This window comes from Ovis aries, chromosome 14 (genome assembly GCF_016772045.2).
Source record: "Ovis aries strain OAR_USU_Benz2616 breed Rambouillet chromosome 14, ARS-UI_Ramb_v3.0, whole genome shotgun sequence".
Classification (NCBI taxonomy): domain Eukaryota; kingdom Metazoa; phylum Chordata; class Mammalia; order Artiodactyla; family Bovidae; genus Ovis; species Ovis aries.
The window spans coordinates 1,076,453-1,103,731 of NC_056067.1; the positions used below are offsets into that span (position 1 = coordinate 1,076,453).

The 27,279-nt window shown below is 42.7% G+C and overlaps 1 protein-coding gene across 1 annotated transcript in view; it reads right to left on the reverse strand.

Moving 5' to 3' along the window:
• Positions 1-252: 252 nt before the first annotated feature.
• SF3B3 (splicing factor 3b subunit 3) overlaps positions 253-27,279 on the reverse strand; it is a 39,001-nt gene continuing 11,974 nt past the window's right edge. Inside the window, exons 9-26 of the mRNA XM_004014898.4 lie at positions 25,091-25,256; positions 24,486-24,581; positions 22,129-22,201; positions 16,165-16,316; positions 15,706-15,861; positions 14,817-14,972; positions 14,136-14,279; positions 11,877-11,999; positions 11,022-11,176; positions 6,407-6,581; positions 5,537-5,742; positions 5,282-5,438; positions 4,151-4,276; positions 3,522-3,734; positions 2,861-2,959; positions 1,931-2,074; positions 1,225-1,329; positions 253-851 (exon numbers count right to left, since the gene is read on the reverse strand). Coding sequence (XP_004014947.1) covers positions 711-851; positions 1,225-1,329; positions 1,931-2,074; positions 2,861-2,959; positions 3,522-3,734; positions 4,151-4,276; positions 5,282-5,438; positions 5,537-5,742; positions 6,407-6,581; positions 11,022-11,176; positions 11,877-11,999; positions 14,136-14,279; positions 14,817-14,972; positions 15,706-15,861; positions 16,165-16,316; positions 22,129-22,201; positions 24,486-24,581; positions 25,091-25,256 — 2,587 coding nt within the window. The 3' untranslated portion in view covers positions 253-710. The remainder of the gene's footprint in view (positions 852-1,224; positions 1,330-1,930; positions 2,075-2,860; positions 2,960-3,521; positions 3,735-4,150; positions 4,277-5,281; positions 5,439-5,536; positions 5,743-6,406; positions 6,582-11,021; positions 11,177-11,876; positions 12,000-14,135; positions 14,280-14,816; positions 14,973-15,705; positions 15,862-16,164; positions 16,317-22,128; positions 22,202-24,485; positions 24,582-25,090; positions 25,257-27,279) is intronic.

Here is a 27,279-nt window from a genome sequence, read left to right on the forward strand (position 1 = left end):
GGAAGGCATCAGCCGCCCTTCCTCACTATCCAATGGGAAGAGGTATGGACAACAATATGATTATCATTCGAGTCCACGCTTCATCCGCAACGCAGCAAAGACTAGAGAAGTCCAAACAGCGGCACAGAGCAGGGAGGCCGAGGCCACAGGGCGGCAGAAGTCCAAGTTGGTCGGAAGCAGGATACTGTTTTCCAACTCAGGCTCCATCTTCCACCTAAATTCTCACCTCAGAAAAGACACACGGACACCAGCCACCTCAAAAGCTAGGTTTGTATTCCTGGTTAGGTTCCAAAGTGGCAGAACTCCAGAGCTGTACTATAACCAACCTGGTCCCCACCTCAGCTAAGCCCCACAAAGACAACATCATACAAAACTGTATTTACAGGTAAACCAGTTAAAAATTAAAGGTGTGTACAAAAGTAGGCAGGATAGCCAAAATTATCAATGCAAGAAAGCTTTGGGAAAAGGGACACTGTATTCCACACCAGAACCTGGGGGCAATGGATTATGTACCAGGCAAGGAGAAGTGTAGCAAATCTCAGTGCCAATTTTAGGGGAAATCTGTCACTCCAGGAAAAGAGTGGATGGGAAGAGCTAAGAGCTTTAACATTACAAAGTATTAATTATCACCACCCTTCTGTCACAGACATTCACAGCCACGTGGTGAGGGAAATAAAGTCTCTGATAAGCCCCACAGGAAAAGGAGGAGCTCAGAAGGCATAGCGAGTCCGGATATCCTCAAGCTTCTTGGACACCTCAGGTGGGGTTCGGTCCAGTTCTTCAGAGACATTCTTTTGTTTGTTGGGCTCCATGGAGTTGAACTGTTCACAGAGATCTCCATCAATCACATTCTGAGACATGGAAAGACGAGAGAGGAAGAAAAAGGTGAGATGCCCAAAGAAAATGGCATGTGCAAAAGCAACTCCCAGGAAAGGTCTTCCTCCCTCAGACATCTGAACTCCAGTTACAGAGCCAGGAACACTATTCACAACTGACTGGGCAAAACTGGGTGGAAGCTCTTCTCTGGCTGTGCTCTGTCCTGAGGGAAGAGGTCTCTGAATATCACTAACTATTCCTCCCCCATTACTGCCTCCATAAATCCATCCCCTCAATGCTCCTTTATTAAAGACTCTGCCGATTTTTAAGGGTGGGAGGCCCAAAGACAAGACTGATTAAATGGGCTGAGAACCCCCTTTCCAAGCCGAGTTTCCAAGAGAGCCCTACCTTAACAGGGAAATAGTAGGAGCGAAAGCTGAGGTGGTCTCGCCCACAGAGAGGGGGGTGCTCGGACCGGAGGTGCATTTCCACATGCTGGAAGAAGTCATGGTCCTGGTGGAAAAAACAAAAGAAAAAGGATTTCAACCACTAGTCCACGGTTTCCAAAAGCACAGTGAACAGACGGGCCACTGGTTTTTAACACCCAAGCAGATGTGAAGTAACTGTTCCTCATGACCACAGGTTTCCTACTACATCAAGACAGCTAAAACCTAAAGGAAAACCCCTTTGTATTTGCAGAATATGAGAGTAAACACCACATGCAAAGATTGGTTTGTGAAGTCAGATTCCTAATCCCATCTTCCTTGGCTACAACCACATAAACCAAATTTAGCCAATCCCAGAGCTGACCCTAGGAAGCATTAAGTACCCAGTCCACACCACCCCATCTGGTGTGGCTCTGGGGCTTCAACCCCTGACTACCCTACAGTCACATCAGAAAACGGAAGCAAACCCTGGCATGGTATAAACATCAATGGCTTTCCCCAAGGGAAAAAGTCAAGATTCCTTTCTCCCAGATACTCCTGTTAACTTACAAAACTTCCACAACACTCCTAGCTGCATATGGACACAAACTGGACTGCCCTCTTAGGCCGATGTAACACTAAGGAACAACCCGAGGAATGAAAAGCCAGAGGAGTGTGGAAGATGTTACCTCATGGGATGTGAATGGGACAAGGATGCCAATGCCTCCTGACAAGGTGGTGTAGACAAGCGATTCTGAGCCTCCAGGGATCAGTGTGGTCTTCTGTAAGGAAAGCACTGTCTCGCCCACGTGATAGTTCATTATCACTTCTGCCTGCAAGTCAAAACCAGACCAGTCACTATGTCTGCCCTCAGGAGACTGTTCTAGATTCCCAAGAGCAAACGGCACTTCCAAAGGGCAGATTTCACCACCTTCATAAATTATTAAAATTTAAACATACTTTGACGGAGAACACCCCACTCCAGTACTCTTGCCTGGAAAATCCCATGGATGGAAGAGCCTGGTGGGCTGCCATCTATGGGGTCGCACAGAGTCGGACACGACTGAAGCGACTCAGCAGCAGTAGCAGCAGCAAACATACTTTGAAATGTTCTTAGCATAGAGTTTAATACCTTCACAAACATGCTGAAGGTAGAGAATTTCTGATTTATAACTGAAAAACATTTTTGTTAAATATCAAGTTTGCAAAAAAGGAAGAAACAAGGAAAGTTTAAAAAACTGCAATCTATAGGCTTGCCTTCTAAAGTAAAACGGATCTTCTTTAAAGTTCAGAGCTACAAAAGAAAATATCTACAGAAGAGGAAAGCCCAGGACATACTGCAGAGAAAAGCTGGTTACTATCCTGAGTGAACCTGTGTAACCATCCTTTCCAAGGAACCCACTATACACCGAAAAAGTTTACAATGCTAAAATGTCTCAGAAAAATTTGTTCTATCATAAAAACGGGATAGTAACTTGGTTATCTTGTGTCAAAGCCACCATGCACACAGTCATGTGCACTGTGGATGAAACACTAAAGAAATGCGTCCTTGGTGAAGGTCCTGACGAATGGACTGTGCAGGCTGATGCCCTTCCTGGGGGCCGCTTCTGCAAGCCTACCTTCTGAGAGGCTCCGTTGAGCAAGCCCCGGTCCCACAGGGCTTTGTTTCCAGTGGGATCCTCGTCCACTTCATCATTGGTATTGGGTGGGAGCCGCACCTAAAATGAAGAGACACAAATCACAGAGCTGGGCTCTGCACTTACTAACCTTGGTCACCAAGCAGCACGTCTGCCCCAGGGTCCCTGCAAGCGAACCTTGGGGCACTGCATTTGGCAGACCTGAGCCAGCACCTGTTCTGGTGTCCAATGAGGGAGAAACTCAAGAGCTAGTCAAGAAAATCCAGACTGGGCTTTAAAAGATAAGCCAAGGGTGAGGAGAGAAGCCTAAGAGGGAGAAGACAATATGTATATCATTGTGATTTGTTTGTATGGCAGAAACCAACTCAACACTGTAAAGCACTCTTCTTCCAATTAAAAAATAAAATACAAGGATAACCCCAAATTCTGGCAAAGAGTGAGCATATTAGTCCTCGGCTCAAACTAAATCTATCATTATTAAGTCGTTTGGCATGGGGAAGAAGGCGGTGAACAGCAGGATGGGGGCCGAGGAAGCTAAATGAGTTTTACACCCATTTTTGCTTTCCAAGTTAGATTACAGTATTACCACAAATTGGGCCATTTTTTTCATACATCACTATAACCCAAGTAAACATCAACTTACCACACAAATGTTGCCAAACTTGTCTGCCCCGGCCACAGTATCATAGTCGAGGAGACTAGCTGTGGTCACCCATCGGGGGTAGGTATCATCAGCAAAGATGATGAGCTGGTTCTCGTTACGCTTGTAGCGAACCCAGATGAAACTTTCTTGGACATCAGATACAATCACCCTGTGTCCAATTGTCTGGATCCCAGAGATGTAGTTGGCGATATGCTGGGAAACACAAGGACAGCAAGGTATAACCATGGGGTGCAGAATCAACAGGGAAAGTCCAGGTTAGCCTGACTGTAGCATACACAGGGTCTAAAGAATGGCACACACCAAAGAATAGCCATCAGCAAGGAATTCCTAGAAGGTGGGGAAAAGAGCTAACTGGTTTTAACGTGGTGGGAAAATATGCTTGTCAGTTAAACTCCTTACAGACACAAGCAGGATAGAAATCTGGCTCTTGAAGTAAAGAAATCAACAAACCTACCTACGCTTCTCCTTCTCAAAAGCCTAACCGTCAGTCAGCCCAGGAAGACAAAGACGGTCCGGATAAAGACACGATTCCAACAGCTGCTGTCCACCACCCTGCCTGGGTCTCCTTCCTCACAAGCTGGATCTGGACCCTCCACCAGTGCAGTTACCTTGTTCTCACACTTGCGGAGTAACTTCTTCTTTCCGAGGTCATAGACTCGCAAAAGTTTTCCCACACCAATCAATACTCTCCCTTGAAACGGGGCAATAGCAGCAGGGACCTCTTCCACTGGAGTCTGTGAGAGGAAACAAGGTGATGCAGCTGTTTTCAACACATACAGCCACACTCCCTCAACCCCAAATGACTTTTACAGGCATCTGTGAGAAGACAAACAATGAGTGACCATCTTCTGCTCATCAGAGAAGATAAACCCACACATATAACCAACAGTCCCTAGGAAACCAGGTGTTCGGGTAAACAGATCAGAAACACTCCATTTCGGCAAGTGGATCAACGAGTGCCACAGGTGAGAAGAAGTCCCAGTACCTGATGAACACTGCCCCAGGGCCGATGCTAAGTGAGGTGGCACCATTAACTGAAAGTGAAGCCTTAGTGTCAGAGAAGTGACTGGGGCGTGTGGAGGGATGGGAGAGCGCTGCTGGAGGCAAGTCACACCTCGGCTGTAAAGGAGACACAGTGAGCTTAGCACAGAGGCGGCCCTGTGGAAGTGCTCTCTCCTACAGCGGCATGCTCCTTGTGGGAGGCCAAGGGCAGTCACGGCCATGCGCTGTCAGTGTGGGAGAGAGGCCAAGCGTTCCCTGAGGGAAAAGCGCACAGCCTGACCTTAATTCTGCAGAGCTGCTGAATTTTGGTCACCAATGGCTGCCTACTTAGTAAGACACGGAAATACAGGGCTCATTCATTATGCACCTGTTCCCCTTAGAAGGTGTTAGCACACAAGCCCAGCAGGGGGACCAGCAGGCAGTGGAGCTTCACCGGAGCATTTTCCATGTGCCCACGACTGATACAAAGCTGGTTAAGTCTAAAGGACTTAGGGCTTCTCAGCTAGCTCAGTGGTAAAGAGTCTGCCTGCCAATGTGGAAACACGGTCAATCTTTGGGTTGGAAAGATCCCCTGGAAAAGGAAATGACCACCTACCCCAGTATACCTGCCTGGAAAAACCCATGGACAGAGAAGCCTGGTGGGCTACACTCTGCGGGGTCGCAGGAGTTGGACACAACTTAGAGACTAAACCACAAGTAGGACTTAAGATCCAGGAAAGCCACTGTCTGGTTCCCACCTTGTGCAAAAACTCCAGTTTTTCCCCGTTGTTCACGAGCTTGTAGGTATAGACAAAGCCCCCAGCGACAGATCGGGGGTTCAGTATCAGGTCTTTGGCCACGCCCACCAGCACATACCAGTCATCGCCAGTGTTGGAGAACCTGCACACAGCCACGCTGCATTTTCAAAGAAAGAATCAGGAGTCAGGCATTAGGCACAGCCCAGAGAATTCCCATTCCAGTCTTTAAAACGCTGCATGGTCAGGGCCCCTTACCTAAAAGCGGCTTCATTCTGTTCCAGCTGGACAAGATCCAATGTGTTCCCCTGAATAGGATTCATCACTCGGATCACAGAGGCCCACTGCCCATTGCCGGCCTTAGGAGCCCCAAAAATGGACTCGGGGAGGTTTTCGTTGAGGAATGCTGCTGCCATCTCTGCGGCCAGCTCTCGCTCATCCTCCCCTGCTGCTTCTACCATTTCCTAAATCCAAAGAACCAAGGAAGAGTTGGTGCGTTCAGAGGCGGGTGCTGGGTGGGAAGTGGACAAGTGGACAAATAAGAACACCTCAAGGGGTGTTCACAATACACAAAGCAGCAAAGTCTGTCCCCCAAAATCATTATTCCCCAAAATGAAGATGAAAGGGAGAGGTGTACAAACAAGGGGAAGAGGAAAAGATCACTAAGGGGAACCGACAATCATCAGCCGTGGTGAAGGCTTGAGAAACATGAAGATGAGGACTGATTGCTTCCTCTCTCCTGGGCCAGATACAGTTTTACATAGTGGGGACTATTTGTTTCTTGCTGGGAAATAACTTCTGGAAGGAGATGGTGTTGTGAGGAATACAAAAGCTGTCTTCTTTGGGCCCAAATCCAGAAAGATATAACATAAGCTATTTTGGAAGTTCCAGGACAGAAGAACTGTTCCAGAGAGGTAGCTCAATACTGAATAAATCCAGCTTAATGTTTTAGTCCTAAGTCACAAGAAAGCCCCTAAAACACAAAGGACTGTGGCAAAGGGCTCTGTTTGAAGGACCTGAAAAGACTCTGGATCTTTAAATAGAACATTAGACATCAATTACACAGACGCTTAAACACGATTTCACAAGACTGCCTTTTTACTGAACTCTGAAGGTTAACTGCATTACCTCTGCCATCTGCTGCTTCCTCTGAGCTTTAGTGGCCTCAGTGTAGGCATTGTGGTCAGTCTCGATGATGATAAGGTTGTTACTTTCAGGGTGGATGACGAATTTCCTGGGTGTGTACTGCAGTGGAAAGGCTACTTGATTGAAGACAGCACCCAGCTTTTCCAATGCCAAAATCCTATGGCAAAAGGCAAGGAGTTAATAGGTCACCCACCCAGGACCAAGAAACTGGTGTTAAAAGGGTCAGTAAGCAGTCACAGCCCTAATATCAGCATTGGGGAACATGACACAATACCCTTCTCATCTAGAAGATTGTGCACAGGAGACAGAAGATCTGGGAAGGGCCTTTACTTCAGCAACAGCCATCACTGCTCACAGTGATTCTGGTTTCCCCCAGTAAAATTTCCATTAGAACCCTCAAAGATTTGTTTTATGCCTCCAATGATAAAGCGACAGTGAAAAGTTAAAATCTCTTCTTGCACTGCAGTTACCCGAACATATGTGATGTTTGTGTGACAGTGTTCCATAGAATAAAGTGAATGTCATCCTGAACGAAAATCACCTAGGCTTTAGGAAACCCACACAATGCAGAAAGACATGGCAACTATGAGATCTACAACCTTTGTCAAGCAGAAAGAAATGTTCATAAGTCAAATTATGTGCAAAACAAGCAGAACCCAGATGCTCTTAAAAATACAGACTCTTCAAAGTGCTGAAAGAAAAAACAGCTAATTAAGAATCATTCAAAAACAGTACATTACAAAAACCAGAACATTTTCTAAAAGACGACGATTAACAACATTCCAGAGCTTATCTGGTGGGTCAGTGGTAAAGAACCCACCTACCAATGCAGAAGACATGGGTTTGAACCCTGTGGTCAGGAAGACTCCCTGGAGAAGGAAATGACAACCCACTCTAGTATTCTGCCTGGGAAATCCCATGGACAGGAGTCTGGGAGGCTATAGTCCATGGGGTCACAAAAGAGTTGGACATGACTTAGCAACTAAACAACATTCCACTCCCATAAATACCCAAAATACTATGAGGGGGTAATGAGCAAGGTTCATTTCTTTGAAGACATAAATCAAATACTTTACCAAATTCAGACTTAAATTGAAGAAAGTGCGGAAAACCACTAGACCATTCAGCTATGACCTCAATCAAATCCCTTATGATTATACAGTGGAAGTGAGAAATAGATTTAAGAGACTAGATCTGATAGACAGAGTGCCTGATGAACTATGGAAGAAGGTTCGTGACACTATAGAGGAGGCAGGGATCAACACTATCCCCAAGAAAAACAAATGCAAAAAAGCAAAATGGCTGTCTGAGGAGGCTTTGCAAATAGCTGTGAAAAGAAGAGAAGCAAAACGCAAAGGAGAAAAGGATAGATATACCCATCTGGATGCAGAGTTCCAAGGAAAGATATACCCATTTGAATGCAGAGTTCCAAAGAATAGCAAGGAGAGATAAGAAAGCCTTCCTCAGTGATCAGGGCAAAGAAATAGAGGAAAACAACAGAATAGGAAAGACTAGAGATCTCTTCAAGAAAATTAGAGATACCAAGGGAACATTTCGTGCAAAGATGGGCTCGATAAAGGACATAAATAGTATGGACCTAACAGAAGCAGAAGATATTAAGAAGAGGTGGCAAGAATACACAGAAGAACTGTACAAAAAAGATCTTCACGACCCAGATGATCACACTAGAGCCAGACATCTTGGAATGTGAAGTCAAGCAGGCCTTAGAAAGCATCACTACGAACAAAGCTAGTGGAGGTGATGGAATTCCAGCTCAGCTATTTCAAATCCTGAAAGATGATGCTGTGAAAGTGCTGCACTCACTATGTCAGCAAATTTGGAAAATTCAGCAGTGGCCACAGGACTGGAAAAGGTCAGTTTTCCTTCCAATCCCAAAGAAAGGCAATGCCAAAGAATGCTCAAACTACCACACAATTGCACTCATCTCACACCCTAGTAAAGTAATGCTCAAAATTCTCCAAGCCAGGCTTCAGTAATACGTGAACTGTGAATTTCCAGATGTTCAACAAACTGGTTTTAGAAAAGGCAGAGGAACCAGAGATCAAATTGCCAACATTCGCTGGATCACCACAAAAGCAAGAGAGTTCCAGAAAAACATCCATTTCTGCTTTATTGACTATACCAAAGCCTTTGACTGTGTGAATCACAATACACTGTGGAAAATTCTGAAGGAGATGGGAATACCAGACCACCTGACCTGCCTCTTGAGAAACCTATATGCAGGTCAGGAAGCAACAGTTAGACCTGGACATGGAACAGACTGGTTCCAAATAGGAAAAAGAGTATGTCAAGGCTGTATATTGTCACCCTGCTTATTTAACTTCTATGCAAAGTACATCATGAGAAACACTGGGCTGGAGGAAGCACAAGCTGGAATCAAGATTGCTAGGAGAAAATATCAATAACCTCAGATATGCAGATGACACCACCCTTATGGCAGAAAGTGAAGAAGAATTAAAGAGCCTCTTGATGAAAGTGAAAGAGGAGAGTGAAAGAGTTGGCTTAAAGCTCAACATTCAGAAAACAAAGATCATGGCATCTGGTCCCATCACTTCACGGCAAATAGATGGGGAAACAGTGGTTGATTTTGGGGGGCTCCCAAATCACTACAGATGGTGACTGCAGCCATGAAATTAAAAGACACTTATTCCTTGGAAGGAAAGTTATAATCAACCTAGACAGCGTATTAAAAAGCAGACATTACTTTGCCAACAAAGGTCCATCTAGTCAAAGCTATGGTTTTTCCAGTGGTCATGTATGGATGTGAGAATTGGACTATTAAGAAAGCTGAGCACCAAACAAATGATGCTTTTGAACTGTGATGTTGGAGAAGACTCTTGAGAGTCCCTTGGACTGGGAAGGAGATCCAACCAGTCCATCCTAAAGGAGATCAGTCCTGGGTGTTCACTGGAAGGACTGATGCTGAAGCTGAAACTCCAGTACTTTGGCCACCTGACACGAAGAGCTGACTCATTTGAAAAGACCCTGATGCTGGGAAAGATTGACGGCAAGAGGAGAAGGGGACGACAGAGGATGAGATGGTTGGATGGCATCACTGACTCAATGGACATGAGTTTGGGTAACCTCCGGTAGTTGGTGATGCACAGGGAGGCCTGACGTGCTCTGGTTCATGGGATTGCAAAGAGTCAGGCACGACTGAGCGACTGAATTGAACTGAACTTACCAACATGTGTGAGTTAAAAAAAAAAAAAAAATCAACTGCTAAACAGTAAAGACTGTCATTCTGCAAGAAAAAAAAAAAGAAAATATCTGCAAATCATGTTATCTCATAAGACAACTGTATACAGAATAACAGAACTCTTATAATTCAATAATAAAAAGACCAATATATATAATAATAATCCAATATACCTCACTGATGAAAATGTAAAATGGTGCAGCCACTTGGGAAAGCAGCATAGCAGTTTCTCAAAAAGTTAAGAGTTACTAGCAATTCCATTCTTGCAGATATACACCCAAGAAAAAAGAAAATACACAAACAGACCCTTGTACAGGAGTGTTCACAGCAGCATTATTGACAATAGTCAACGGTGGAAGTGAGTGGTTCTGAGAGTAAGTATGACGACCAGTGGTATTTAAACTGTGTTCCCAAGAATTCTGCTTACATGTTTCACATGCAAGACACACAGCACACAGCAGCCTTCCCTGATTTTGTTCTGGGGGGAAAATCTGCTGCTCTAAAAGAAAAAGTTTGAAAATCTACGGCACTGTCAAAATTGATAGGAATCCAGGAGATCGCACATGTCAATAAAACAACTAAAGAACCCATAGATGAGGCTAAGACTTAACAGGCAGAGATGTGTGTGAGAAGCATTCCAAGAACAAGTGCAGAGATAACAAACCAGGAAGGGACATATGGAAGTGTGCAGGGAGAACAATTCTGCTGGAGAAAAAGGTACCCAAAGATGCTGAAGCTTAAAAACAGAGAGAACCGTGAAGATGAAGTTCATGAAAGCTTCTGCAAACAAATCTGGGAGTTCACCTAACTAAGTAATAAGTGATTCATACACCAAGAGGCCAGAGTTCCATCGTAAACAACCAACAGTTGTAACTACAACATGTGAATGACACTGGTAAACCACATTAAAGAGTTAAAAAAGAAAACAAAACCAACCACCAAAATTTGACAAAGTCAAAACTGACTAGGTTATCTTCCATTTTGCAATACAGACAGTGCTCACCCCAATGTGATCAGTATAAATAATCTGTCAACCAGCAAAAGGTCTAAATTAATTTTGAGCTTAATATATAACACTGCAAATGCAAGACAGAGTGAGAAAAGACAATCAGTGACCCAACAACGCCTGCTATAACACTGATTCAACAGCATGGCCCTGGAAAACAAGAATCGTACATCTCAGAGAATGAACTACATTGCCAAATGGGAAAACACGGCCCCGAAGTCTTAAGAGAAGCTGAAACTCCACACGCCGAAACGTGGCTACCAGGTACTCAAATCCTGAGCCAATGAAGGTCTCAGTTACCAAGCACCAGTCCCAGGGCAGAGTCGGCTCTCTGCCAGCCTCCCACGGGGCTTCAGCGGTGGGCCCCTCACCTCAGGGTATTGGTGGAGATGGCCACAATGCCCTCAGGGCACTGCTCAGAGGCGAAGCCAGAGGCAAACTCCAGGGTCTCGTAAGACAGGGGCGTGAGATGGAAACGAGACTGGTAGGAATAGCTCAACCATGAGCGGCTTGACATGGCCAGCACCTGAGGAAAGAAAGACAGCTCCAATAAGCTGGGGAAAAGCCCAAACACACATGGTATACTAACCCAATTACCCTGTCCCCAGATTTCAGCGTGTGGAATATCCCAAGGAATTTTAGAAACCTAAAAGGCTACCTTAAGAAAAAGAGGTCTAGAGAAGAGTTAGTACAGCTTGCTATTTGCTAAAAGTGCTGGCTACTAGCCAGATGACACAGCAATCACTCAATCTCCGAGCCCCGGGCTCCATGTGTGTAAAGTGAGAATTCTAACACAGAGCTGGAGAGCTGCAAGGATTCAACTGCTGTAACAAGTTAAGAACCAGCAGGTCACTCAGCAACACCGATGTTCTTAACCACAAAGAACACAGTGTTTGCTGGCCTCTTTCACACTCCTTCTAGGCAGTGGTATCCTACTCGGGAGGTTTCCAGCTAATTCTCACTCCATTTGCTCAGCCGCAGGGCTGAAGGGATCACTATTCTAACTCACCTATAACCTGATCATGGCAGTGCCACGGAACCTCAGTTAAGAAGCTCTAGGTTAAAGGACTCAAGATTTCCTGCATGAAGGAACCGAATTAGGGTAAAGCTAATGTCCAACTAACTAACTACAACACTGGTGAATTACTGACAGCAAGATTTACACCACAGGGCTCAGCTGATGCCACTAATATCCACACACACATTCTGCCCCTTTCATTACTTACTGCCTCCTGGCCTTGCATCCGGACACGAAACAGTTTCACAGGACGGGACCCCAGGTACCTAGTGCGGGTGTCAGACAGGTCCCCAGTGACAGGGTCCAGGACAGTTCTCAGCAACACACCATTCTAATAAAAATGAGAGAGGTGGTTAAGGCCTACCCATAATGGAAGCTTCTTTAGCTACCCTATTTCAGTTGGAAGAAAATGACTGGGCGGTTTAAATATATAGTCATCAGCCAGCCATTCATTCATTTTCCTAAACCACTCACTCAAATAGTTACTGAGCATTTACTAAGTGAAAAGCAGTTTCCTTTTACCGTATATCCTTAAAATTTTTTACCCTTTATGTTAGACCCTTTACAATTTTAAGATACATGTACAGTTTAACATACCCATGCCTATTGTGGTCTCTAAATACCACTTCCCTTAAAAAAATAAAAGATTCCTGAGAGAAATGCCTTATTCCAGTCTGAAGCAAAAATGTTCTAGATGTGTGTGGAGTACTTTCTTGTGCTAGGAGGAAGCCCCCAAAGATAGTAGGCACCTGTTAAATGGACAAAGGAGGCAACTTCAGAAGGAAAATTCCCACTTTTCTATATTGTGGCAACTTAGCTTCTAAAAGAAAGACTGTGATAGTCTGATGTAAATATAAAAACCTGCAAATGTTATCTAAAATTAAAATAAAAAGCATTTCAGCAGTCTTCACTGGAGACTGCGATGGCACCAACCTCTTACTCTAAAAATAGTGAACAAAGGGGGAAAAGTGAAGTGTTTATCCAAGAACTCAGGTTTGAAGGCTGTGATGCAGCCCCCACAGCAGAGGCAGTAAACTGGATGCACCATCCAGAATCAGGAACACACGCTCCGCCCTGGGGATGAGGAAGAATCGCGCTGTGATTTTCTGGGAGGCCAGCACAGGCGCAGGATGGGAAGTAGGAAGGTCCCCAAGAACAATGATCTGGTTTCTTTTTAACAAGTTGAGACAGTTATTAAAAGAAATGTGAGGGCTTCCTGGTGGTCCAGTGGCTGAGACTGTGCTCCTGACGCAGGGGGCCCGGTTTCAATCCCTGATCAGGGAACAAGATCCCACATGCTTCAACTAAGGCCTGACACAGTCAAATAAATAATGAAATAAAATAATGTGAGAAGATTAAGCAGATAAAAACTGGACAGTTTTATGCATTCTGAGTAGAACCAAAAGTAAAAACTTTTTCCAGAACAGGATAAAAAAGGGAGAAAATGAGAATATGGGGGTATCAGATGATACTAAGGAACTTACATTCTGTTAACCATAATATTAGAGCTTCAAAACACACACACACGCACTCCTCTGTTATAGCTACGTTCTCAAGCCCTTATAGATGACACTAAATTGGATCTGCCTTAAAGAGAAGAGAAGGGAAAGGCAAAATGCTGGTAACTGGTGATGGGTGCATGGAGGTGCATTTCGTTAGTCTAACTCCTGGGCATGTTTGAGAATTTCTAAATTAGGAAGTAAAATTAAAAACCAAACAGTCTCCTGGGCTAGGCGAAAAAAAAAAAAAAGGATATGGTCAAAACCCCTGATACTCTCTGATTCTTGGGTTCCTGCCTTTCATGCCATGAAGAGCCTAGGTGCTTTGACAACAGGGTACACCGAGGAGCCCTTTACTGCTAACGGAGCCCATCATGAACTGTGAGGCCCTCTGTATCCTTGGATTTCGAATCCACAATTCAACCAACCACAGATCAAAAATATTTCAGGGGGAACAAAAGCAGAAAATGCCAAAAAACTAAACTTGAATTGGCTGCACATGTACAGCAACTATTTATACAGCATTTACCTTGTATTAGGCAATTAAGTAATCTAGAGATGATTTAATTAAAGGTTACGAAAAAATACAAACATTATGCCATCTTATATAAGGGACTTGAGTATCTTCTGATTTTGGTATCCAAGAGAGATCCTGGAACCAACCCCAAGGACACTGAGGGACAACTGGATTACAGTCTCACAACTGCAAACTGTGGAAACCAGAGGCAATATAGCTCTGTCCCAAAACAGTCACTGCTAAGCAGTTTTATCAGACTCTAGAAAATACTTTTTTCCAGCCCTGATTTCTTCTAAATTAGAGCTAAAACAAGTGGAACAGAGAGCAAAACTGATCCCTTCTCACAAGGCGGGTAACTAACACACAGGCACAGAAAACACCTGCGTTACACAAAGCAGCCATGGAGAAAAGACGCCCTGACCCCAGGAGTGAGGGTTTCTGGACCTCTTACCTGGAGTCCAATATTCAGGTACAAGAAGCCAATAGAGCCTCTCTCCCCCAGCTCATCCTGCTTCTCGGTCCCACCCATTTCCACAATACACAAGGACTCGGGCTGGGCCGGGAGAGCCTGCATGCTCAAAGGCTGTAAACAGTCCTAAAGTGGAAAGAGAAAACAGAATACGGCAAGTGACCAACTCTGGAAAAAAACCTACCCAGAAAAATCTAATTCTTAGAAGTGAAGAACAGCTCTTTTTCATGGACATGGAAAACCTGAAGAATGAGTTCTCAACAGGTACGGGGTCACTAGAGAACTAAACCTTAAAACAAGCTCTGGAGAGGATTGGGCTTTCTCTTTTTTGTAGAAGTGGAGAATGGTAAAACTAAATAAGCAAAGGGTACCTCTTTAGAGTCATCTAAGGCTCTTTTCTGTAAACACAGTCTTGGATTTTGTTTTCGTTCGTTTAAACTAAAAAAGGGAATCAGGACTTAAGCCAAAGACACATTTAGTAGTCTTGGATCAGTCCTTTTAAAGCACTGCAGGCGATTCATGAGGTGTGCTGCTACAATAATCAGAAGCAGCAGAAGTCTAGATTCAGGGCCCAGCCCAGCTGATCTCAGAGAGGGACATCAAGAATGGGCCGGGTGCTCAGGTTCCAACTGGAAGATCCTTGAAATGGAGGGTGACACTCACCGAGGGGTCCAAGGAGATGATCCTGACAGTGTTGTCCACCAGCCCCACAGCCAGAAAGCGAGACCGCTGCTCCCCAGGGGGCACATTGGCCAGGCTCATGCACACCACATCCGCCGACATCTCCTTCCGCTCCGTGTACTCGTTCAGCTGTCCCGACTACAGGATTGAAGACAGGGAGAGGTCACAGACCACGCCACCCCGTCCCCAACTCCCGAGCCTGGAGAAGAAAGGGGGCTTGCTAAATAAGTTCTTTTTTGCTTCCTCTCACTCTATCATCGACGAGCAAAAATTTCTCAACTTGAGTTTCCAAGACTGAACTCTACAGGCTAATGGCAAGCAAAATTACTGACAAGATAATAAAGAGACCTTTGACAAGCATAATGCACCAAATTTCCTAAGCCAACCTAACTTTTAGGAAATGAAAATATATCACTGTTTATCTGTCCATAAAAAGACTCACAGGTGAAACAGAATTCAAATATGGCAGTTAGAGACAAAACATTTCAATCATAGGTACAGTTACACTATAAAGTTGGTCACATCCAGAGATTTCTTGAGAGTATAATTAAATATACCTATCCTTCCATATATAAAAGTAAAACAAAATTTTCTGAAACTGAATCAGATTGCAGAAATTAAACACATAGCAAATATCTGGTGGAAAATAGTGTGAAGGTCAGAAAAAGCATTTCATTGCTAAGACGGCATTTCATAACTCCAGTTTAAGAATTAAAGACATGAAAATGTATCCCCTCCAACTCCTAGTAAGGGACCTTCCCTCCTCATTGCTCTGTCTTGTGAATATGTAATCTAGACACCTGGACTGCAGCTCCCGTCTTCACCTCTGAACCCTACACTAAGTCCCACAGTGAGCGGAGGAATAACATACGGGGTCCATTTCAAAATAGACCAGCTCTCCTCCTGTGAGGGCGATCACCACTTGTCGCTGGTTGACTGCACATTTCACAATCGTCTTCTTCCCAGGAGTCTTCCACTCATTGACTCGCTTGTCTGCTCGGATGTGCCGAATCCCATCAGGATACACCTAGAGACAGTAAGAGAAAACCCTGCCTTTAGCCATTTAGTGATTAGTGATCACAAGCATGACCCTCATACCATGGGATCTGTCAGATCTGGAGGCACTGCATTTGAAGCACCAGTTGGGTCCATGACAAAAAGAGTTCAGGGGTCCCAGGCAAAGTTTACTTCAAAAAAGTTCATGTTTCGCAGCATTGATTTCAAAGAAGTTCAAAGCTCATCAATGTGAAGCCAGCAACCAACACCACAATGAAGTCAGAGAAAGGACGAAGTACGGGAAGCAGGTGAGTGGCTCCCCGAGCATCCGCACCTGCACCAAGGCATCATCTCCTAGCAAGGAGCAGGACAAGGTAGGGGTGGTGCCCAGAAACCCGGAGTCCGTCACTTCTTCTACAGTCTCTCCGATGGACAACACCAGTGTGGCATTCACGAAGGACACAATGATGTAGGCATCAAACTCATCTGAAAAGCAGAGAAGAAAGAAGTTGGTTAGCTAAGAATTCATTAGCTACAAACCCAAATGAGACACACTAAGCACTCTCTTCAGAAGCCTTCCAAGGCACTTCTATGCGGAGTCATCACACTCATGTGGCAAACAGCGTAGGATGATCCAAAAGATGATTAACGGTCGTAACAGCCTACAGATACACTTTGCTTCCTTAAATGGCTGAACAGTTAATACAATACACATGCCCTCATCTAATACCTTGCAAAATTAATATTTTCCCGAGAACTTTGCTAGAAAAATGCAAGAGGACCAAGTAACAGGAAATTTTAAATACTACAATATTTTTGTATTCAGAATTTCTTTGTATTCAATTAAATATATATTGAAGGTAGAGCTTCTTTCAGATGCCAGTCACAATCCATTAACAAATACTCCCTATAACCAAAAAAGGGCTCCCTCTTTTTCTTAAAGAATCTTAGATAGGAACATATAAGACCTAATGAACAAAAAACAGTGACTATTTTAGTCTCCATGAGACTAAGTCATTCTAGGATATGGAGTTGGAAACTGAGAATCCTAGGATGCCCCAATAGGAATGATGTAAGAACACTGGATAACCAGGAAGAGGAGCAGTGGTGGGGGGAGGTAGCTTATATTGTCAGCCCTTGACCTCTCTAGCATTTCATATTTAAAATCCTAATGGTTCAGTGGTCACACGCAATCCAAATAGAATCTGCTTTCCATTTAATAAAATGTATTTGGATAAATAAATACCAATCAGTTTTGAAAAGAGGTCAGAGGCATATAAGCAACCCCAAAAGTTTCTCATGTACATCCCATAGTTAAAAGCTATTTCCTACACATTCCACCCCATAACATAAAACAGTTTCTGTGTGTGTCTCCCATATCTAGAACAATGTTTGGCATAAAGCTTGATAAATGCTGAATAAATGTACATTCATTTTTTTGAAAGATGAATTGAAATTTTCCAACATTTTAATTTTCTGGTCAATTTCCCTCTTCCTGCCCCCTTCACATAGAAAACAGGCAAGCGAGGGACAGAATGCCAAGTAGGCAAGGTAGTAGACTGGGGTGGCAAGCAGTGAAAACTTGCTGGAGCCCTTGTCAGAGCCCAATACCATAAGCCTGGTCCATCCTACTCACATCAAGGACACAGTTTGGATTCTGATTGCTCCAAAGGTGGTTCTGCTTAACTACGATTACTCAGTAAGTTCAGGAGAATAGTGTTCTTTACGAAAGGGGCCAGATGCAAATAAATTAGGTTGGCCAAAAAAATTCATTCAGGTTTTTCAGTAATATCTTACAGAAAAATCTGAACAAACTTTTGACCAACCCAGTATTTCTGGTGTGACCTATAGTAGCATTCTGAATTAGCAGGATGTAAAATCAATCTCATGATGTACTCTGCATATAAGTTAAATAAGCAGGGTGACAATATACAGCCTTGACGTACTCCTTTTCCTATTTGGAACCAGTCTGTTGTTCCATGTCCAGGTCTAACTGTTGCTTCCTGACCTGCATATAGGTTTCTCAAGAGGCAGGTCAGGTGGTCTGATATCCCCAACACTTGAAGAATTTTCCACAGTGTATTGTGATCTACACAGTCAAAGGCTTTGGCATAGTCAATAAAGCAGAAATAGATGTTTTTCTGGAACTCTCTTGCTTTTTCGATGATCCAGCGGATGTTGGCAATTTGATCTCTGGTTCCTCTGCCTTTTCTAAAATCAGCTTGAATATCTGGAAGTTCACGGTTCCAGAATTGACGCTTTCGAACTGTGGTGTTGGAGAAAACTCTTGAGAGTCCCTTGGACTGGAAGGAGATCCAACCAGTCCATCCTAAAGGAGATCAGTCCTGGGTGTTCACTGGAAGGACTGATGCTGAAGCTGAAACTCCAATACTTTAGCCACCTCATGCCGAAGAGTTGACTCATTGGAAAAGACCCTGATGCTGGGAGGGATTGGGGGCAGGAGGAAAAGGGGACAAGAAAGGATGAGATGGCTGGATGGCATCACCGATTCGATGGACATGAGTTTGAGTGAACTCTGGGAGTTGGTGATGGACAGGGAGGCCTGGCGTGCTGTGATTCATGGGGTCGCAAAGAGTCAGACACGACTGATCGACTGAACTGAACTGAACTGAAAATCAATCTAGTAGATGGCAATCAGCATTTTAAAATATAAATATATAGAAATAAATATAATTTATAATTTATTAAGGGTTGAGTACTGTCCTGTAAAACTTTTGCTTCAATTAATAACATGTGTGCACTGAATGAGTGGCTGAAAGGCAAGAATCAAAGATCTTTCCCAATGGGTATAATCTTAATGGCTATACCAGGAATCCAGAGGAATGGTTCCATTTCCAAATCACATGAAGTAACACTGGACAAGCAGATAACTGGTTTTAGATTATTTCACATGCCTGGGGACATCTTATAAAATTGCTCTGTAAAACTGTACTGTTCATCATCTTAAAATACTGAGCACAGACAGGCCATCCTTGAAGTGGATGTCTTAACAGCTTACAATAAAACCACCATCAGTCTCTAAGCAACACCAAACTTGAAAGCTTTACTCCAGCTCTATTTTTAAACCAGAAATCTCTGGTGTAAAAGTTAACAGGAATTGCTTAATTTTAACATTATATAAATGGTGTCCTTTCCCACGTTCTCAACACTGAAACCCTCTATCTCAAAAGCTATGCCAGAGCAAATTCAAGCCAAACAATAAAGGGCTAAAACTGGGCAGGATTTCAGCTTCTTCCTTCAGTCAAAGGAGGAGGGTCTCCAGAAAAGAAACCACACATTTTTAACCTACATGCAGAGACTGAAGGGAGTGACGAAAAGCAGCAGCCTGCGTCCTTATCTTCCCCCCTCTGACTCAAGGCCCCAGACTGCTCAGGTATAAAAATAAAGAGATGCTCGGTGGTCTAGGTCTTATGTTTGCTGGGCAGTTCAGCAGGCAGCAGAGCAATGACTGCTATCTGAAAGCTGCAAATATCCACTTCCCTATGAATATTAAGCACACTGAGATGTCTACCCTTTCCATTCTATGACCAGGAGAACCAGAAGCAGATAGCAGCTATTGGGTCCTAGGCAGGTTTTAGGTTAAAAGTTGGACTTGAGAACAAAATAAAGATTCAGTCAAGGCACACGCCAATGAACTATGAAGTCTATGCTGCCTTCTTCCTGAGGTTTCAAGTTTCATAGGAAACATTCTTAGTTCCTATCTCACTGAAGAATCTACTAGAGTATGAGACTGCATCTGTCTCAGGTAAGCGGGACTTCTGTCTCAGCACTGCAGAAGCAGCCCACACAAGAGGGGATGTGCCCTTCATTCTCTTGCCCTAGTATCTCAGGCTCAACAAAGCCCACTCCAAGAGGAAGACTGAGTGACCACCGAGATGCCCGAGGCCTTCAATATCTCATTCTCACTCCATATTCAAACTCCTCAGTATTTGTCTTGCCTCAGCACAGGCCTCACTAGACTCAAAAGAAAAAAGCGGGGGCTTGCTCCAGGGCCCACTCTTTCAGTTACAAATGGAACATATAGAAACATCACAGCAGAGTATGAAGTTAAGATTTTCTAGCTATAGGCCCTTTCGGCTTAATGGGAAGCAAATTAATCCTGTGTTCTACATTCTGTGGGAGAAAGTGACTCCTAACTCAGACTGTTTAACACACTGGCAGATGGGGGTGCACTACCATAGTGCACATGGACAGCAAACTGCAAAGTTTCCCTCTGAGAGATGCTATCAGGGCAGCCTCAGAATTCTGCACAACTCCCTCTCCCTGGGGGAACTCTCAGACCCCACGGTAGACCCTAGCGATAGGTACACACCTGTGGTGATCAGCACCTTCACCAGCCACCTGTGGAAGAGAAAAAAAGGCTTGGTATTGGTAGTGTGCATCACCAAGTACCAGCCAAGGTTAGTAGTTGCCTGGAAGACTGCATGCCACGTCCACATGTGTGGACAGGTGGAACAGTAACTTAGGAAATCTGGAAAGAGAATGAACCGAGAACTTGACCTCTTTTATGGGTGAAAACCCAAATTATAGTTACTAAAGAGTAAAATTTATCAGGATTAAATAATTTCCTAGATTTTGGTATTTAGAGGAGAAAACATTTTAGCTACAATATACCACTTATCACTAACTTATCAAACATCACCCCCAAAGCCTTTCCTGATTCTCAAACACATGCCTCTTCCCTCTCCTCTAACCCCGCCTGGCAACACACACGTGCCTTTCATCATATCAGAACACACCTTAGTTTTGTATACTTCTTTTTTAGATGACACATGCTCTGAGAATAGAATCCTATCTTAATTACAAGGCAGCAGGATGAGAATACTGAACTTGTCCTAGGAAACCAACATGACCCAGACTCACTCAGTCAAATGGACACTGGGTTGAGATTCGAGAGAGAAAGCTTTCAGTCTCTATTACCTATGTGCTCTATCTTGAGACAGTCAACAACTGCGATTTTCAGCCTTCTTCAAAAAAATGAAGAGTAACTTTCCTGCAAATCTAGATCGATTTTACAATAAAGTTTAATAAGTTAAAACAAAAAACAGACCAAAAAAAGGAGCACACTAGGTTTTATCACAAAGGCTCTTTCTAATTCAAACAGGAGGCCTGGCGTGCTGCGATTCATGGGGTCGCAAAGAGCTGGACAGGACTGAGCGACTGAACTGAACTGAACTGAGGCAATTTTCAAGAGCCTTCGTATCAACCAGCCCCCAAGCTAAAGGTGAACACCAATACTGACCAGTTTATGACCACTTTATGAAGACAATACCAAAACTGGGGAAATCTTTTAAAACCAATCATCCAATAAATACCTTCTCAGCTAAAATGAACCTACTGATTTCCTATTCACTTTTTTCTTTCTACTCAGATAGGATTCCAATGCCCACATGAAGATAAAATTCACTCTGTATTCTATTAATAGAAAGAGGTTTCCCTCCTACACATTTCCCAGCTCCCTTAAACTGGTTCCATACAACCAAAACATCTAAAAAGCAGGAAGATTTCCAGCTGTTTTCTTGAAAAAGCTTTGTATTCTGGCCAGTTTCACATTCCTGAGGGAACAAGAGGAAAATGAGGTCTAGGAATAGAAATGACCTACAACCCCAAAGAATCAAAGGGAAAATGAGAACTGAGTTTTATTTCTAAGGGACTGAAATTCCATTGTCACAGGACTTTTCTGCTATTGCATTAATATGCATTTTCACATAACTTTCAAAGTTTTAGGATGAGGTGACCATTTTTATTCAGGAGCTCAGACTTCCTCTTTCTTCCATCCCTCCTTTTCCATTCACCCTAAAATTCTGCTTCAATCAACCTCCACTTCCCTTAAACACAACTACTACACCTACTGAACAGAACAGTAACAAGCCTCTTAATATCCAGAATACCTTCAATTTCACTGTGATTTCAATACAACAGGAGAAAACATTGTAGAAGAAGCAAAAACTTTTCCTTCTACATACCTCTAACACATATGGAAAGACTACCTTAATGATAAATATAGTCAAAGAACCGACATATGCCAGCTCTATCTATGATACTGAAGTGTGTATGCACTGAGGACGAACAGCCACCCTGTGTGCCTCTTACCCATGTGTACAAAATGTAGTACGTGAAAGCATTGTGATTGGGAGCCCCAAAAACATGGTGTTGAGTCAAAAAAAAGTTTCTAGTATATGAAATGACATAGAAGTATTATGAATGCAGCCTCTTAAGCGTCTACTGTCAGTGGCACCTGGACCCTCACTCAGACCTCTGGGAAAGGGCCGCTTACCTTCAATGTGCCGACGCACTGTCCAGACAGCATTGGGGTTGCCGGGTAGCTCTGAGACAGCCATTTCTGATACCTGATAGGAAGGGAGAGAAACCACAGACCCACTGAGCGTGAAACGCAGCTCCTTGTTTACAATCACACTAGATAATACAGTCCCCATAATATAGCAGTGCTCACAGTGTACACTGGATTAAAACACTGGAACCAGCTAGTCAAACAGAAGATTAAGAACCAAACGGCTAGAGGTACTGTCGATTCCCAACACTGCCTTCAGCAAGCAGTGATGGGACATCTAGGATAGCTGCTGCAGCCAAGGCCAAATGCTTCCTTTTGAGGATAACATGCCTGCATCCTCCACAAAAAGCAAGCATGTGGGAATGAAACAGTCCATCTCAATTAGCATCCTTTCCTTTCCTTTGCTCCCTTAAGGCGAAATTCCACATCTCTTCACCAAACAATTCAAATACCACATCCTTTAGGAAAAAAATCTTCCCTATTTTCTGAGCTGGCAGTCATCTCTCCCTCCTGTAAGTTCTCAGGAATCACAATCATCACCGCTTAGGACACTTATCTGAAAGTAATCTGAGGAACTGTTTTGTCCTTCCTACTTGATTTTTATGCCCCTTAATGTCACAGTCAAGACTCCTCTGAATGTCATATAGACTTTCAAATGAGAATAAATAAAATATGTAAGATAAACTCAAAATGATCCAGAGGAGAAAACAAGGTGTGGACTAAACATTAACTGTCTATAATATCCTTGCAATTTTTCTGTAAATCTAAGACCACCTAAGATAAAAATTTTATTAAATATTTTAAAATGACCTAGAGATAAAAAGCAAGACAGCCTATCATATTGTGCAATTGAACAGTGAGCTACATTTTACAGGAAGGACTCAAGAATACATATGAAAGGCATTTTATTTTATCCTTTTGTTGGTTTATCCAGGTAATGGTAGCAAGAGTACCTGATCATGGTACAGGAGAATCTTGGGAAACTTCACAATCAATAAAATCTCAATGTCATGTACGCTACACTATCTGACAGTGACTCTGCTCAACTGAGACCATAATCTAGCTGAACAAGATTCAACAAACATACACAGGAAGAAAGCAATGTCCAGCAATTAAAAAAATATTTTTTGCATAACAGATTTTAAAAAATAGAATTAGAAAAAATTAGGAGGCAGCAGAGGACTCAAAACCAACGATTCTCCATCAGGCTCTTTCTCTCCCAACACCATGCACACAGTGTTAACGCATGTGTACATTTTTTTGTGTTTGAGTGCTTACTTTCACCAGATGATCACTGGGATCCAATGAGGAGCAAGTAACTTATCAAGAACTATTGGTCTAAATTAGGTTCAAGTCACTGAAATTTTGGTGACTTGATGAATATTCAGGCAGTCAAAACTTTTTAAGTCCCCTGAGACAGCAATATTGATAGCTAACGTTTATTGAACAGTTACTATAAGCCAGAACTTGACCAAGTACTTCATCTGCATTCTCATTTAATTCATACAGCAATCCTTAAGGCAGATGCTATTAAGCCCATTTTACAGAAGAGGAAACAACAGCTTAGTAACAATTAAGTAGAGCCAAAATTCAAAACAAAGGTCACCTTGCCTGTGTTCCAATAAAAATTTACAAAAAACAGGCAGTGGGCCTCTAAGAGCCTGGAGTTTGCCAACCCCAACTGCTAAAAGTAACTGCCATAGGAAGATTTATTTTATTCCTAACAAAATCAAGCCCAGGGCTTGCTAAAATGCATCAACACAAGAACCATGATGAGAAAAGGATATGGGATTTGAGAAGATAATTTTGAGTGTCCATTTCACCTAAAATGTCCAACAATAAAGGATTCATTAAATAAATTCTGATCCACCCACTGTGAAGCTACACTGCAAAAACATTAAAAATTGTACGACTTAAAAGCACATAGTAATAAGAAATAAACTTAGTAAGATATAAATACATATATATACTGTATTTAACATAGTTTAAAATGTAAGTATCTAAAAACTATGCAGAAAGATCAAGACTAAAATGAGGTGCAATAAAATGTGCCACGCAAGTCAGACTTCTCAACCTACACATTGTGGCAAGTGAACCTGGAATTAACAGGTATTTTTCCCCTTTGATATCCATTTGCCAAATTTTTAAAGTGCCTATTGTGTTGACATGTTAAAGATTAGGAAATTTAAACTGTAAACTTTATGGAAACAGGTGAAGAGAAAAACATTTTTGTTTCACATAAACACTGAATACATCTTTGATATCATCAGAATAAAGCCTTAGGCTGCTTTGCTAGCACTTGCCTCCAAACCCTGCATATGATCTAGAAATTTCAATCTTACCTCAAGTCCATGCCTTAAGACTCTCAGAGATGACCGCGGTCCCCTACCACAGGCCACATAGAGCTGGGGAGTGTCTTCATTGGCCAGATCAGCTATCTGCACAAAGAAAAGGGGGAGAAATGCCTACTTGTGCTACTTTCCCACACACAAACTTGATTATTCTCATGGGGACAAACCACTTTTTTAGTTTATTAGGCTTAAATATTACTACGGGCCCTGGGCACATGGAGTGAAAAAAAGACCCAATGTCCCGAAAAGCAAGCAGTTTGAAGCAGCAAGTTTTACAAACAAAAAAAGCTTTTATCAGTTCTTTGTTTTGGTCACACAGCACGTGGGATCTTGGTTCCCTGAACAGAGATGGAACTTGTGCCCCCTGCAGTAGAAATGTAGAGTCTTAACCACTTTAAGCCCAAGGATTTATGTAACGCTTTTTAACCCCCCAACTGCCTTCAGCTATTTTACCCTTATACCCCGGCGGGTCCACAGATATGCTGCTGAACCTCTTTAGACTATGAGGTTAATTTGAATTAAAACTTTAAACTCATTCATATTAAAAAATAGTTGGTTAGCACTGCTCATTATGTAGTGACTTGAAAGATCCTCACCTGGCAAAACAAAATGGGAGAGAGGCTGTCCAACTCATCAACCAACACAAGGTTTTTCAGTGGTCTTGGCTGAAAGAAGAACGTGTCTCCTTCTTCTAGAGGCATGGCAGATGAAAACTCAGGTTCCTCGTCGTCATCTCCAAGATGCGCGATTTGATACAAGTAACTAGGGAGAGGCAAAGATTTCAGGTAAAATGTTTTCTCTGATGTACATTATAAATATAATTAACACTTCCATATGTTATACATGAACCAAATGAGATTAACTGTGATAACCATTTCATGATGTGTGTAAGTCAAATCACTATGCTGCATACCTTAAACTTACACAGCGCTGTATTTCAATTTTATCTCTGTAAAACTGGAAGGGGAAAAACCCAATAAGCATTTAAAAAGTACTTCTGAAGATGTCTGCCATCAACATAATGCTCATAAATCACTTTAATATTGAGTCGGCATCTACAGTTTGAGATCTCTGCTTACTGACTAGGGTTTTCTATGTCTTTAAGAACAGGGTACATACCCAAAAGAATTTAAAACAAAGACTAAAACAGATATTTGCACACCAGCGTCCAATGCTGCATTACTCTCAACAGCCAAAAGGTGGAAAGAATCCAGGTGTCCATTAACAGGTAAATAGTATGTGGTACATACATATAGTGGGTTATTATTCATAGGTAAGAAGAATACAGAGCTGACACAAGAACTCTAAACCTATGCCACATGAAGTGAGCCAGACAGAAGGGTGGACGCGTGCGTGCACTCAGGTCCCCAGTGCTGAGGGCCAGGGCCAGGAGGAGAGACTCCCTAATGGGCATACGGGTCCAGTCTGGAGTGATAAAAAAAAGTTTGGAAAAATAGTAGCAATGGTTATACAACACTGCAAATGTAATTAATGCCACCAAATTGAACATGTTAAAATGACAAATTTTGTTATACATATTTTACCACAAAAAGAAATAATGGGTGCTAAAAAATATGAATGTTTAAGACCTATTTATTAATAAAAAATTATTCACTATTATATAAAAATACATAACTTACAAAACACAATACATTATCGTTTTTATACAAAGATTTAAATATATATATATACACAGGTACACACACACAAAAATGCTATCTTTGGGCAGAAGGATTACAAGAGACATTTTTGCTTATATGCACTTTCCCAACTTTTCTACAATGGAAGTTCCTTGTTAAGAAAACTTAAAAAATTAGAAATGGGTGAAAATACTTATAACAATAGGCTAAGTTGTAAAAAGTGAGACAAAACAGGTATAAACTGGGAAAAGGAGTAATAAAGACAGTTGGAATAAGCTCCATGAGAATGAGTTAAGGACATAAAGAAAGGGAGAACAACTGTAGAAACGGCGAAACTGGAATAGAATCACAAAGTTTTAGACAGTATTTCCATTTTCCTCACACAGAAATAGCATTAGACAAGCCTTCTGCACGTAACGCAAAACCTGAAGGCAAGGCCATGGCATCTCATTTCATAAGCAATCTGGAGTCTTCAATACTGGTTTTAAATTCAAGGCCAGAGTAGAGTTCAGACTTATTGAACTCATTTGTCTGTGCTGCTGCTGCTGCTAAGTCGCTTTAGTCGTGTCCGACTCTGGGCAACCCCATAGACGGCAGCCCACCAGGCTCCCCCGTCCCTGGGATTCTCCAGGCAAGAACACTGGAGTGGGTTGCCATTTCCTTCTCCAATGCATGAAAGTGAAGTCGCTCAGTCGTGTCCGACTCTTTGCGACCCCATGGACTGCAGCCTACCAGGCTCCTCCGTCCATGGGATTTTCCAGGCAAGAGTACTGGAGTGGGTGCCATCGCCTTCTCCCATTTGTCTATGAAAAGCCATCAAAGACTGTAACACAGGGATGAGGACAGCATTTCATCAGGGTTGTGTCTTGTTTGCTTGAAGACATGACCCTCTATAAAGGTTGAGTTTTACAGGACAATGAACTGCAATAAGGAATTAGGGAACTAATTCAGACTAGTACCACAAAAAAGGAATACAAAAGTAATAAGCAACTTGACTTTCAAATGAAAGCTGTAGAGGACAGCAAATTGAGACTTTACACTCAAGTTGCTGGAATTGGCCCATAAGACATTAACAGAAATAGTAAGGACGGCAAAACCAAGACATGGAAGCTACCTAAATGTCCATCATCAGACGAATGCATAAA